At 46.7% G+C, this 11,602-nt stretch overlaps 1 protein-coding gene across 1 annotated transcript in view; it reads right to left on the reverse strand.

The window, feature by feature from the left end:
* Window positions 1–9,812, reverse strand: part of LOC142566348 (paired box protein Pax-1-like) — a 28,434-nt gene extending 18,622 nt beyond the window's left edge. The window contains exon 1 of the mRNA XM_075677307.1: window positions 9,752–9,812. Within this exon, the coding sequence (XP_075533422.1) occupies window positions 9,752–9,812 (61 nt within the window). The remainder of the gene's footprint in view (window positions 1–9,751) is intronic.
* Between the last annotated feature and the right edge of the window lie 1,790 nt (window positions 9,813–11,602).

The following is an 11,602-nucleotide window of genomic DNA, read 5'->3' on the forward strand; positions in this document are numbered from 1 at the left end:
GCACAGACAGACCTTTCAAAGCGATAATAGCACGCTAACAAGATTAGGCGTGACTGAACACGATGATGGTAATCCTTCTGCTTGAAAGTGGGTGCGGGTGTGGTACGACTTTCCTTCCTCGACATATCATAAAACGAGCAGGAGAGGCAAATGCCAAGGAAGACATGTGCAGAAGACGCGCCCTCGCCGGCGTTTACACAGCAGGCAGTTTTTCAAATCGTCGTTTGCTTGAATTGCGTTACACCCGCACTGATCCATCGGCGTGCAGTGTCAATCGTGGCTTCCTCTCCCATGTGCTGAGTGCTTGACGAGAATTTCCGTGTAATTGCAGGCAAGCACTGCGACAGCAGAAAGAAAGAGAGGAGCAGGAAAGAGGCGAAAAAAGGGCGCCGCAGGCCTAGCGGTGTGGCCCTCGAAGAGCTATGTGGACTGGATGCGGCTCGGTGTCAGAGATGAGTTTAAGACCACTAGTCTTACTCTTACAAGTGGTGTAGGTGTTGGAACAACTGCAAAACCTGTCATCCTGGGATTCCGGACCCGCACACTACGGCTCGCTTTGTGAAACGACGCAACCCCATCGCCGGGCTGACAGAGTAAGTAATATCATTAGCATCTATGTAGCTCCCAGTCTGAATTATTTGTCAGCTTATTGTTCGCTCAAACAGAGTCACGTTACAGTGCAAGTGTCGTCTGTATAGCTCTTCACTTCATTTTTCACCGAGTGCACGTCATAACAGCGAATGTTGGAAACTATGTTAAAAAAAAGAAGAAAATGGGCCGTAACCATCGACGATGATCGTCAATGTAAATAAAACAGCCGAACGCTTCCAGAAAGCTGTTCGCTTTATTAGGGCACTTTTCTATAGCTCGTACAATTTTGCGTACACTGTGATGCGCTCGCGTACGCACCACGAGATTTCTATTAGATGCCTCCAGTGAGTGAAGTCCGCCTATAGTGTTATAAAGAAATGCGTGAGCGATGGTTGGATCGATCCTCTGTCTTCCAGTGCAGCAGCCCAACGTTCTAACCATTAGGCCACAATTACATGCATGTTTTTATCGTGCCAAAGCAGCGCTTTGAGATGTCTGGTGCGTCCGTCACAAGCCAGTTTCCTGCATTGTTCCCTCGTGATCGCTAGCGCTCTGAGATGCTGTGCTAGAATGCACTGCCTTCGGGATCGGAATCGATCACGAAGGCAGTGGACACGGCGTAGCAAGCGACGCTTGCAGTTGCGCGGGCTCGCTGTATACGTCCTCTTATAGTCATTTGTTTCACACTTCGACACCGACATGACACGCTGAGTGGTTAAAGGCTCCCGTATGCCAAAGCACTTCGCTGGCATACAAATTCTAAAGCAAGTTATCATAACGGTTAAGTATGCTAATGCATCGTAGCAACTCTCTTAAGCGGTAACAACGTGGAAAATACTTAAAACATATTCTCAGTGAGGCATCGCCAGACTGTAAAATCTCAAGAGTGCTTGAAAAATTTTGAGTAGACTCAAGGCTTAACTTACCTACGCTGCTCTGCACTATAAGATATAACATCTAAGGCGACACGAAGCCGTTTTATTGGTCCATTATTCTTGAGTGACGCATTTCCATCGCCCTCATTGTTTACTTAAAAGCAAAATTGGGGAGAGGGGGATAGGAAAGCGTATTTGGGAGGCGATACTCAAGAAATTAAAGAAGTTATGAAAAGTGAGGTAGCAGAGGTCAGAAGTGTGCTGAAGGAACTATAGAGTGACTAGAAAAAAAAGTTTTCTAATGACTCCATATAAAAGAGAGGCAATCACCTACCTGCCCATTCTATCGTACGGGGGCGCGAAGACCCCATCGAATCGTTTTGGGGGTGCTCTTCCAAAAATTAACATAAATCAGCTTTGCACAGTTTACTGACCACGAGTAATGCATTGGGATTCGGTAAGCCAACTAAGGATTCACCAGTACACTTTTCCGAGTAGCCTATCGGTCCCGCAGTGGCGACAAGGAGTTCGGCAGCCTCTCACCTTTTAATGCCAATCATTCTTGTCAAGCATAGCCCGGTTTAACCTGCCATATGTATGACCGTTTTCGCGAAGCAGCATGAATTATCAAACGCCTAGATAGTGCCCGAAGTGCCGGTGAAACAGCGCGCAATTCCTTCGCACATCCGCTTTCGGCTTCTTGGAAAAACGCGCCGGGGTGCTTCCACAAGTGACGAATGTTGACGCTGACGGCGCCTAGCAAACTAAGTGACAATTGACGCTAGACGCTTTGGCTCGCGAAAGTGACGTCAGGACTGTCTATAAACGGACCCGCCATGGTGGCTTAGCGGGTATGGTGTTGCGCTGCTAAGCACGACTTTGCAGGATCAAATCCAGGCCGCGGCGGCCGCATTTCGATGGGTTCGAAATGCAAGAAACGTCCGTGTCCTGTGCACTGGGGCACATTAAAGATCCCTCGTTGGTCAAAACTAATCCGGAGTCCTCCACTACGGCGTGCCCCATAATCAAATCGTGGTTTTGGCGCGTAAAACCCCAGGATTCGTTCATTCTAGAAAGGAGAGTCTCGCTCCTTCCCGCTTCTTGCAGGGCTCCCTGGGAGCTGCGTAGAGTATCCACATCGGTCTACAGGGCCGTTTCCCGCCACGATGCCTCGTCCCAAGAATCTCCTCACGCCAGCCGAGTTCGAGGAATGTAAGCGCAAGCGCGCCGATGCCGCTCATTGTCGTCATGCGGTCCGGACGCTCGAGGCCCGCGCTGCCCTACTGGAACGAAAACGGATCGCCGAACGTACAAGCCACGCCAGCCGAACGGAGCAAGCAAGTACCGTCAGGTGAGAACAGGCGCGATTTGCTGACCACCTTGCAATAAAACATTTCATCTTCAACAGCCACTGTGTCATTCCCGTTGCACATACCGCCAGTTCGCACACACGTTACAGCTGCGGTCGCCGTTTCTCTCCAGAAGATTAACACGTTTCATGACAATCCTTCTTCTGACCAAACAACAACTCTTCGCATCACGTCGCGCTCAGCTGGGCTTGTGGCTGCCGGAAGTTTTTTTCAAGCGAAAGTTAACATCATAACCTCTGCACCGTACTGAAAGGGCGACCCATTTCTAAAGCATCTCATCGAGGTAAGCGACAAAGGACAAATATGAAAGGGAACACAAATTGTGGATGGTAATAGCATTGCCTTTTGATAATTGACGTTAATGAAGAGCTGTTTCACAAGGACTCTTTGACACCGCCATGTAGGTTTTCCTTATATTTATCTATGAGGCTATAGTTGGTATGACAGCGTTCTGTTTACTACGCTGTACTGTTCACACAAAGGACAACATGAATAAAACGGACAGAGATATACGCAAACTTTCAACTGTTTATTATTCGCACAGGCGCACGTCAAAAATTATTGCTATAATTATCAGTGATTGTCACTGAAGCGTGCAGTTTTGTTGTACTCTATGCTTTTACGCTATCTAGACTCACCCTTAATGCCCGGATGCACCTCTCCAACAGAAATTTTAGGAACACAGCTGCCAAGAGCGAAGTGCACCAGAAACCTCGAGGCCCCATCATTAAAAAAAAACTTTTTTTTTAATGCGAATCATTCTTTATGTAGATGAAAACCTTGACGAGCAGCGTAAAAAAAAAAACACGGACAAAGAAAACACAAATACACAGGACGGGCGCTATGAAGCTATGTACAAATTGAGTGTACCTGTCCTTACGCCGACCCAGTGACCGAAGTTGTCTGTTAGCTCGGACCATTAGGCATGTGCTCGTGGTCGTGATGCGGCCGTGGGCGTTTCTCTAACGGAGTCTACTGCTTATATACATCAGAATACCCATCACATGACATGCATGCGTGACATGAATGACATGGCATGACATAACATTTGGGCCACTAAGTATGGGCCATCATGTTCGTTTCTTTAACTGGATATATACAGGGTGTCCCACGTAAGTTGAGCCAGAATCAAGGTAACGTTGTTGCCATCGCTTGGAGATACTCGGATTATTTTTTTCATTCGGCCTAATTAGATAATTAGTCTTGCTGAATTAATCAACTTTTCAAATATTATAATTAGATAAAAAGTGTCAATGAGAAAATTGTAGAGCAACATGAAAAACTCCCGATACAGCTTTCTGTTGCTCCATATGGGCTATATAAAAGTTAAAATTATGGGGTTTTGCGTGCCAAAACCACTTTCTGATTATGAGGCACGCCGTAGTGTGGGACTCCGGAAATTTCGACCACCTGGGGTTCTTTAACGTGCACCTAAATCTAAGTACACGGGTGTTTTCGCATTTCGCCCCCATCGAAATGCGGCCGCCGTGGCCGGGATTCGATCCCGCGACCTCGTGCTCAGCAGCCCAACACCATAGCCACTGAGCAACCACGGCGGGTTATATGAAAGTGTATTTCCGAGCGTGAAAGAAGTCTGCGAATACACGCAAAGTGCCTCGAGCGGGCAGTCGCGCGGCAATTTTGCGTGAACAAACATCATTGTCCATCTACGTGGCAGTTGCATATTTTTAATGTTTGCCTCAAGTTACGTGGGACACCCTGTATTAGTAAAGCATGACATGCACGACATGAATGGCATGAATGACCATGACATGCATAACATTCTCGGGGTCGTGATCCGTCATGGTCGTTTTTTTAAATGGATATACCGAGTTTTTCACGAAATGCTTTCGCAATTCCTTGAAACTAGGGAAGATATGAGATAATTAAATGATTTTCTTTGGAATACTTTTACCCCAGGGACACACATTTGAAATGAATTCGATGTAGTAGTTAAACAAGTAATTATGCAAAATTTTATTATTTGCTTTATAACCGAAAGAACCATATGATTAGTCCCAATGGAAGACTTGAAGCACGCCATCTGAGGAGCTCATAACCGTTTCCAGAAATGAAAAACAGTTGACGCTTGTGGATGGAAGTGGAGGAGCGTCTGCTAAGGGTGTGACTGTTGCGCTCTTCGGCTAAGTTTTGCTTTTCTGTGTGAAATAGGCCGTAAATAATTGCGCTGTAAAAATAGCAGCGGCAGCCTTTTTCATTTCTGGAAACGGTTATGAGCTTCTCCGATGGCGTGCTTCAAGTCTTCCGTTGGAGCCAATCGCACGGCTCTTTTGTTTTATATAAGTTAAGTAATATAATTTGCATAATTATTTATCTAATTACTACATCGAATAACCTGAAGATGCGTAACCTGAAGATGCGAGAAAAGTCCGGTAAATCGGAATTCGAATGACATGCATGTATAGCTTGAGTGACATGGAATGGCATATATATATATATATATATATATATATATATATATATATATATATATATATATATATATACGTTCGCGGTCGTTATGTCATCATGCTGGTTTCTTTAATTGTATAAATATCAGGATATTCATGACATGGCAAGAATGAAGAATGATATGCGTTCGTGACACGTGTGCATTGCATGACATAACATGAATGACATCTAGTAACTCTTTGCGGAACTCCAAACGATGCTGGATCGCTGCAGCTACTTACAAAATGCTACGTGTTACACCGACTCCCACACCGCGTGCTGTCTGGAGTCGTTGAGGTCATAGAGCTGGATTCGCACGGACAAGGAAGACGACAGGACGTGCACTATCAACCGATTTTATTTAAGAAGAGCATGGTGCTTATACCGTCAAAGTGAGTAGAAGTAATCGCGCGCGCAAATGCAACATTTTCCAGATAGGCAATTTCTCTTCTGCTCAGAGTACTCGATGGGGCGCTGACGCAGTTAGCACCCTCTTTTGCAATGAAGCTTGCTTCGACAATTTCCCGCGTGTCCTAATCCGTATTTCTAAACATGACGGAACAATCCTTAAACAGTGGCTTACACCCGCAATCGTCACAGTAAACGGAGACGTGCCCATCTCAATAGCTGTTCAGTTTCACAGCGAAGTTGTATATGGCTAGCCGATTCGTCCGTCCGTCCTTCCGTCTGTCGGTCGCTTGTACGCCGAAAACTCTTCCGGCGCAACCCCATGCGCGAAAAAAAAGAGAGAGAGAGGCCTGCGATTAGCCAACACCACCCAGATAGCACAAGGCCTGTTTGCTCCGATCCATGACGTCATCCTACCTGGCCAGAAATTTCCATTCACAATATGAAAGCAGTGACATCAAAATCACTTTTTTTTTTTAAAATATGGAGTTTTACGTGCCGAAACCACGATCTGATTATCAGGTACGCAGGGGACCCTGCATATTGGGACCACCTGGGGTTCGTTAACGCGCAGCTAATTCTAAGTACACGGGTGTTTTCGCCAATTCGCTCCCACTGAAATGCAGTCCGAAATGCACGAAGTCGCGGGATTCGATCCTGCGACCTCGTGCTTAGTAACCCAACACCATAGCGACTAAGCAACCATGGCGGGCTCGAAATCACTGTTGCCTACTCGGGAGCATCCCCATTAGATTCTATGACAGTCGGGCCGGGTAACATGACGTCATCGATCGGAGTGAAAAGTCTTTGTGCTATCTAGGTGGTGTTGGATTAGCTGTGCCAGTAGTGACGTCGTTGCTCTCCGTCGTAGCCGAGCGCGGGCGCAGCAGTTGCTCTCCGGCTCCGAAACGGGTAGGCCACACGTCATACATACTCCTTAGGAGCAGGCAGCTTTCGATCAGCAACGCCCCGAGCAGAACCGGGGACGAGCTCGTCTACGCCGTGCTGATGCTGCAGCCCGGGCACAAGAGCAAGCTCGTGCAGCCGAGCGCAAGCAGCAACTGCGTACCGAGGATCCGGCAGCCTACCAAGCCGTCGTTTATGAACCGTGATAAACGCCTGGGCCGCACGTTTCAGCTTCGCTGGTTAAGCATGTGTATGGAGTGATTGGGCGGTGATACTTTTTTTTTTGCTTATGTTCCCTTAACCTGTCATTGAGGCGTCTACCTGTCCGCCTGTCACCTGTCAGGTGTCTACCTGTCATACGGCGTGCCGTGTACTCTTCTGCATTTCATTAGGCTTTTGGCTTCTAAACCGCTTCTAAAACTCAAAATGCTGTCAATAATATCAAGCTCTACCAATGGCTCTACAATTCTAAATCGCCATTGTCATCAATCCCGACTGACACTTCGTTTTGCCGTTTATCACTACGCTACCATAACGCAGTTGAAGTGACACTCGGCGAGGCAAAGTGCACTCGGTCGATGTGTCACTAAATCTGCCCGTCTGACTTGGGTATTACATGCGTGGGGTATCAGATGGTTTAAAGAAAGTGGCCCAATTCACCGAATCACCGAAGAATCCGGGGCCGCCGTTTGTGCACTGCGCACAATCTGTCGTATATCGCTTACCGTTCTCGTGCGGCAAAGTGTACGTAGGGCAGACAAGCTGAAGCCTCAATGACAGGCTAAGGGAACCTAAGCAAAAACTCAACTGCTATTGAGATGGGCACGCCTCCGTGCACTGTGACGATTGCGGGTCTAAACCATTGTTTAAAGAGCGTTCCTTCTTGTTTAGATACGGATAAGGATACGAGGGAAATTGTCGAAGCGAGCTTGGTTGCAAAAGAGAGTGCTAACTGCGTCAGCGTCCCGTCGATTACTCTGAGCAGAATGGAAATTGCCTATCTGGAAAATGTTGGTTTGCGCGGGCGATTATTTCTACTCGTCTTGTCGGTATAAGAACCATGCTCTTCTGAAATAAAATCAGTTGATAGTTAGCGCACGTCCTGTAGTCTTTCTTGTCCGTGCACATGTGAATCCAGTGCTATGACCTCAATAACTGCGACCAACCAACTAGCCCATAAATCTGCACTCCTGGCTATCTACTTAACTTTTTTTTTTCGTTCTTTTTATTTCAGAATAGTTTGGCGATTGTCTATTCGTTTATTCGTTGCGTTTGAAACCTTTGAAGTATGGATAATTTGGATTAGTGTTTGATGAAAACCTATGTTCTGTAAGTTGTGCGCTAAAAATGAACCAGCAAGCATAATCCATACACTTATTTATCGTCGGCGGAAGCGCTAAAGACGCCTCTTAGTTTGCTTCAATGTGGAACGGAAAATGAGGCTTTATAGTGCATGCGCGTGTCATCGTCTTTTGGCATATGGCAGCATGATTGTATCGTGTCATAATTATTGTCGCAGAACACGACGGCTTTTTTGTGTCTGTTGTGAGAACAGGCTCTCTTATCATAACTATATTTTTTTTAGTACAACGCCTACAGTTATTGCGGGAACGATGCGAAACAAGTACTATATATTAACATACTTTGGCGTGGAAGATGCATGATTTTAGATGTTGACAGAGAATGATAATATCCTATTGGCGAGTAGCTGTGTAATCTCCTCACATTCCTTGGGGATCAGCACTCGCACAAGTTAGAGCGTGGTCGCTGTTAATTAGCTAGGCTGCCGTGCGAGCAACATTAGGCATTGTTGGACTAATAATTTCTTTGATAAATAGGGTGAATTTGTACACTTTAGATGTAGGTACGCGTGCACCAAGAATATTTTTTGCCCTTCAGGACACTTAAGCCCAGTCGTTTTTTATTTTTATAAACACAAAAAATATCAGCGTCCGGATACACAAAGTCACGTGTATACAAAAGTGGTTCGCAAGAACAGCGCTGGCAATGGTGACGGAGAACTACATGATATACGCGAAGTCGTTCCACGATTGCAAGCGTTTCTTACGAACGAAAAGTTTTCTGCAAGCAGTCCCGGACTTACAGAGTAAAAGTTTGTAATGAAAAGCAACAGCGAAGAAGCACTGCGTCATTACGAAACAAGGTTCTGTTTAATCAACCTATCTATCAAAGTTGAGAAAGCAAACGAAATGTTTCTGAATCTACAGCGCGACAGATGCGGACGAAAAAAACTAGAAGGGGAAACAAAACGGAGCCGTTTTGTGTTTTCTTCTAGTCCTTTCGTCCGCATATGTCGCGCTGTAACTTCCATGAAGCTTCATTAAGTCGCCCAGTTTGTCATCTTATTGTTTCTGAAACCTATTTGCGACACATCAGGCAGTCTGTCGCCACGTAATTTTTGTTAAACTTTCAGTGATCTTAAGAATGAATAAAAAAAGCGCAGCTTTACCTTTGCTTATTAAATTTTCCGTAACTTAAGAAATAGAGAGATAGAAAGATTGTCATGATATCCCACCATTTATAGTATAGATGACTATTGAAAGCCCGGGTTCCCGTTCGATAGCAGCGCGCTGCTCATTCTACAAACGTACCGCGCGGAGTTAATTAAATCGTTAATTAACATCGCACAGGAAGTGAAGAACACAGCAGACAAGAAGTACTTAATTACTCCTTGCAATAATGTCTAAATAGTTTATTACGTAGTCTAATCTGTGCTGTGTGGCGCAGAGGCAATAAATGAGCACGTGTGAAGTGAACGTCATGCAAACGCTTGCGATTGAACGTGAAACGTCTGAAGAAAAACGAAGGGCAGAGAACAACATGCATGCCGTATATTGCCAATGGAAGGTCACGCGATAAGGCTGCGCGACGCAGAATGAACCATCGTCGCCGCTGACACGCACGCGTAATCTGTTACCTGTACGACACGAACCGCGACACTAACCTTTCGCTATCCTAAAGGCGTGACAAACTGGCAGCTTCGTGTATATCCGCAGTTTCGCGACGCTAACACAGAGTCATCGTCTTCGTCAACCGAAGCGGCCGCCGTCCGACGCCGCAGGTGTTCGGCGATCGCGATGCGCGCCGCAAGAAGGCGGCGTCCGATGCGAGCGCGCGCGTGCGGCTCACCGTGGCGGCCGGCGGCGGGCGGTGCTTGCGCAGTCTCCGTGGCGGTGGCGATCGAGGACATGTCCCAAACAAAGCGCCAATCCCGAGCGACATCTTTCCCTTATATAGGGGGCCGGGACGTGGGAAAGCGTCAGATGCTGTGGCTTTCCATCTGGTCGCCGCGGAGGGTAATTGGATTGAGAAACTTTTCGCATTCAGCGCCTCGGAACAGATTTCCTGCGCTGCTCCATCTCCGTTTCCTTAGATCTCCCACTCTTGCTGCTGCTGCCTCCGGCGGGCTGTAATTCGGTTCCCCTCCTTTGGGGAGGACGCGTCGGGTTGGCGCGGTTTACGGCCAGACGATCGGGATGCGGTTCGCGCCGTCCTCCCTTCCGCGCCAGACTCGCTCCACTGCGTGTGCCCCTCCGTCTTCGGAGGAGAGGCTCTTCGGAGACTGCCCTTTGCAGCGAACGCTGCCGTTCACCGGCCGTCGAGCGCTCAACGATCTCGCGGCAGCTGTATGCGATGCATGTACGCAGCCCATTGCGGACTGTATAGCGTACAGGTTTCGCTAACGAAGCACCGTCCACGTTAGTTGGGGTCGCCTGCATTCCAGTTGAGCCGTTGCGAAGCTGCTGCCTGGACGAACAAAACGTTGTGTTAGAATGCAGAGTAAGCTAATGAAACATGCAGTGCCGACAGCGGAGTGGATTTTGGAAATGTGATCGATGTTGTGGCTTGGGAATTTAATGAGCGTTAACCTTGTTATTGTCATTATTTTTCTTAAAGAATGCTGGGGTTTTACGTGCTAAAACCGCGATTTGATTATGAGGCACGCCGTATAGTGGGCGACTCCGGAGTAATTTCAACCACTAGGGGATCTTTAACGTGCCCCAATGCACGGGACACGGGAGTTTTTGCATTTCGCCGCCATAGAAATGAGGACGCCGCGGCTTTCGATTAGATCCCGCGACCTCGTGCTTAGCAGCGCAACAGCACAGCCGCTAAGCCACCGCGGCAGGTTTATTTTCCTGACAAAGACTAGGAAGTACAACGGAAATGTTCAAATGCGTTGCGTTATCCCTTAAGGTCGTGGATATACCGAAGCAATTATTATTATTATTATTATTATTATTATTATTATTATTATTATTATTATTATTATTATTATTATTTGTAGCGTACACCCACTTCCAAAAAAGAAGGAAATAATGTCATTATGGACAATCGTATACGTGCGTAAACATGCGATCAAGATAGACACACTTGCAAACGAAGTTAAATAAAGTGTAGTGAAAGGATCTTTTCACTATTAGCCGTTCGTGAGACGGCCAGCACTGTGGAAGCGTGCAGTGTCTAGCTTCTTTATTTTATTATAATTATTGTTATTTTGTTCAACACCCGACGGTTTTGTTTGTCCCCGTGCCAAGGTTGCAGCGCTGCACAAGTGTGTATGCCCCGTGTTTGTGAAGAAAGGAGCGACGGGGTCGTTTCTCGAACGCAGAAATTCTCCGACAGGACAAAATTCAAGCGTGGCAATTTAAAAAAAAAAAGTAAGTTTTATAACGAAACCCACTCGAAGCAAGAACGTCGCAACGTCCACTGTTTACCGTTTCAGGGCCGCTTTGATTCAGACATTCTTATTATATAGATTTCTTTCTTTTTTCTTCTTCTTCTTTTTTTTTTTTTTTTTTTTTTTTTGCGCGGGCGGCGTCCGCCAACTCTTTGATCTTCCTTACCTGGTCGCTCAGTGTGCCGACAGAGATCGCCACCGTGGTCGAGGGGATAAAAATACACTTCCACTGTTGTCGCGCGCAGGCTTCAAATCGCACCGGTTCCTTTCTCGCATGCCAGCGGCGGAAAAGGGGGCGG

Source organism: Dermacentor variabilis, chromosome 1 (assembly GCF_050947875.1).
Source record: "Dermacentor variabilis isolate Ectoservices chromosome 1, ASM5094787v1, whole genome shotgun sequence".
Lineage (NCBI taxonomy): Eukaryota > Metazoa > Arthropoda > Arachnida > Ixodida > Ixodidae > Dermacentor > Dermacentor variabilis.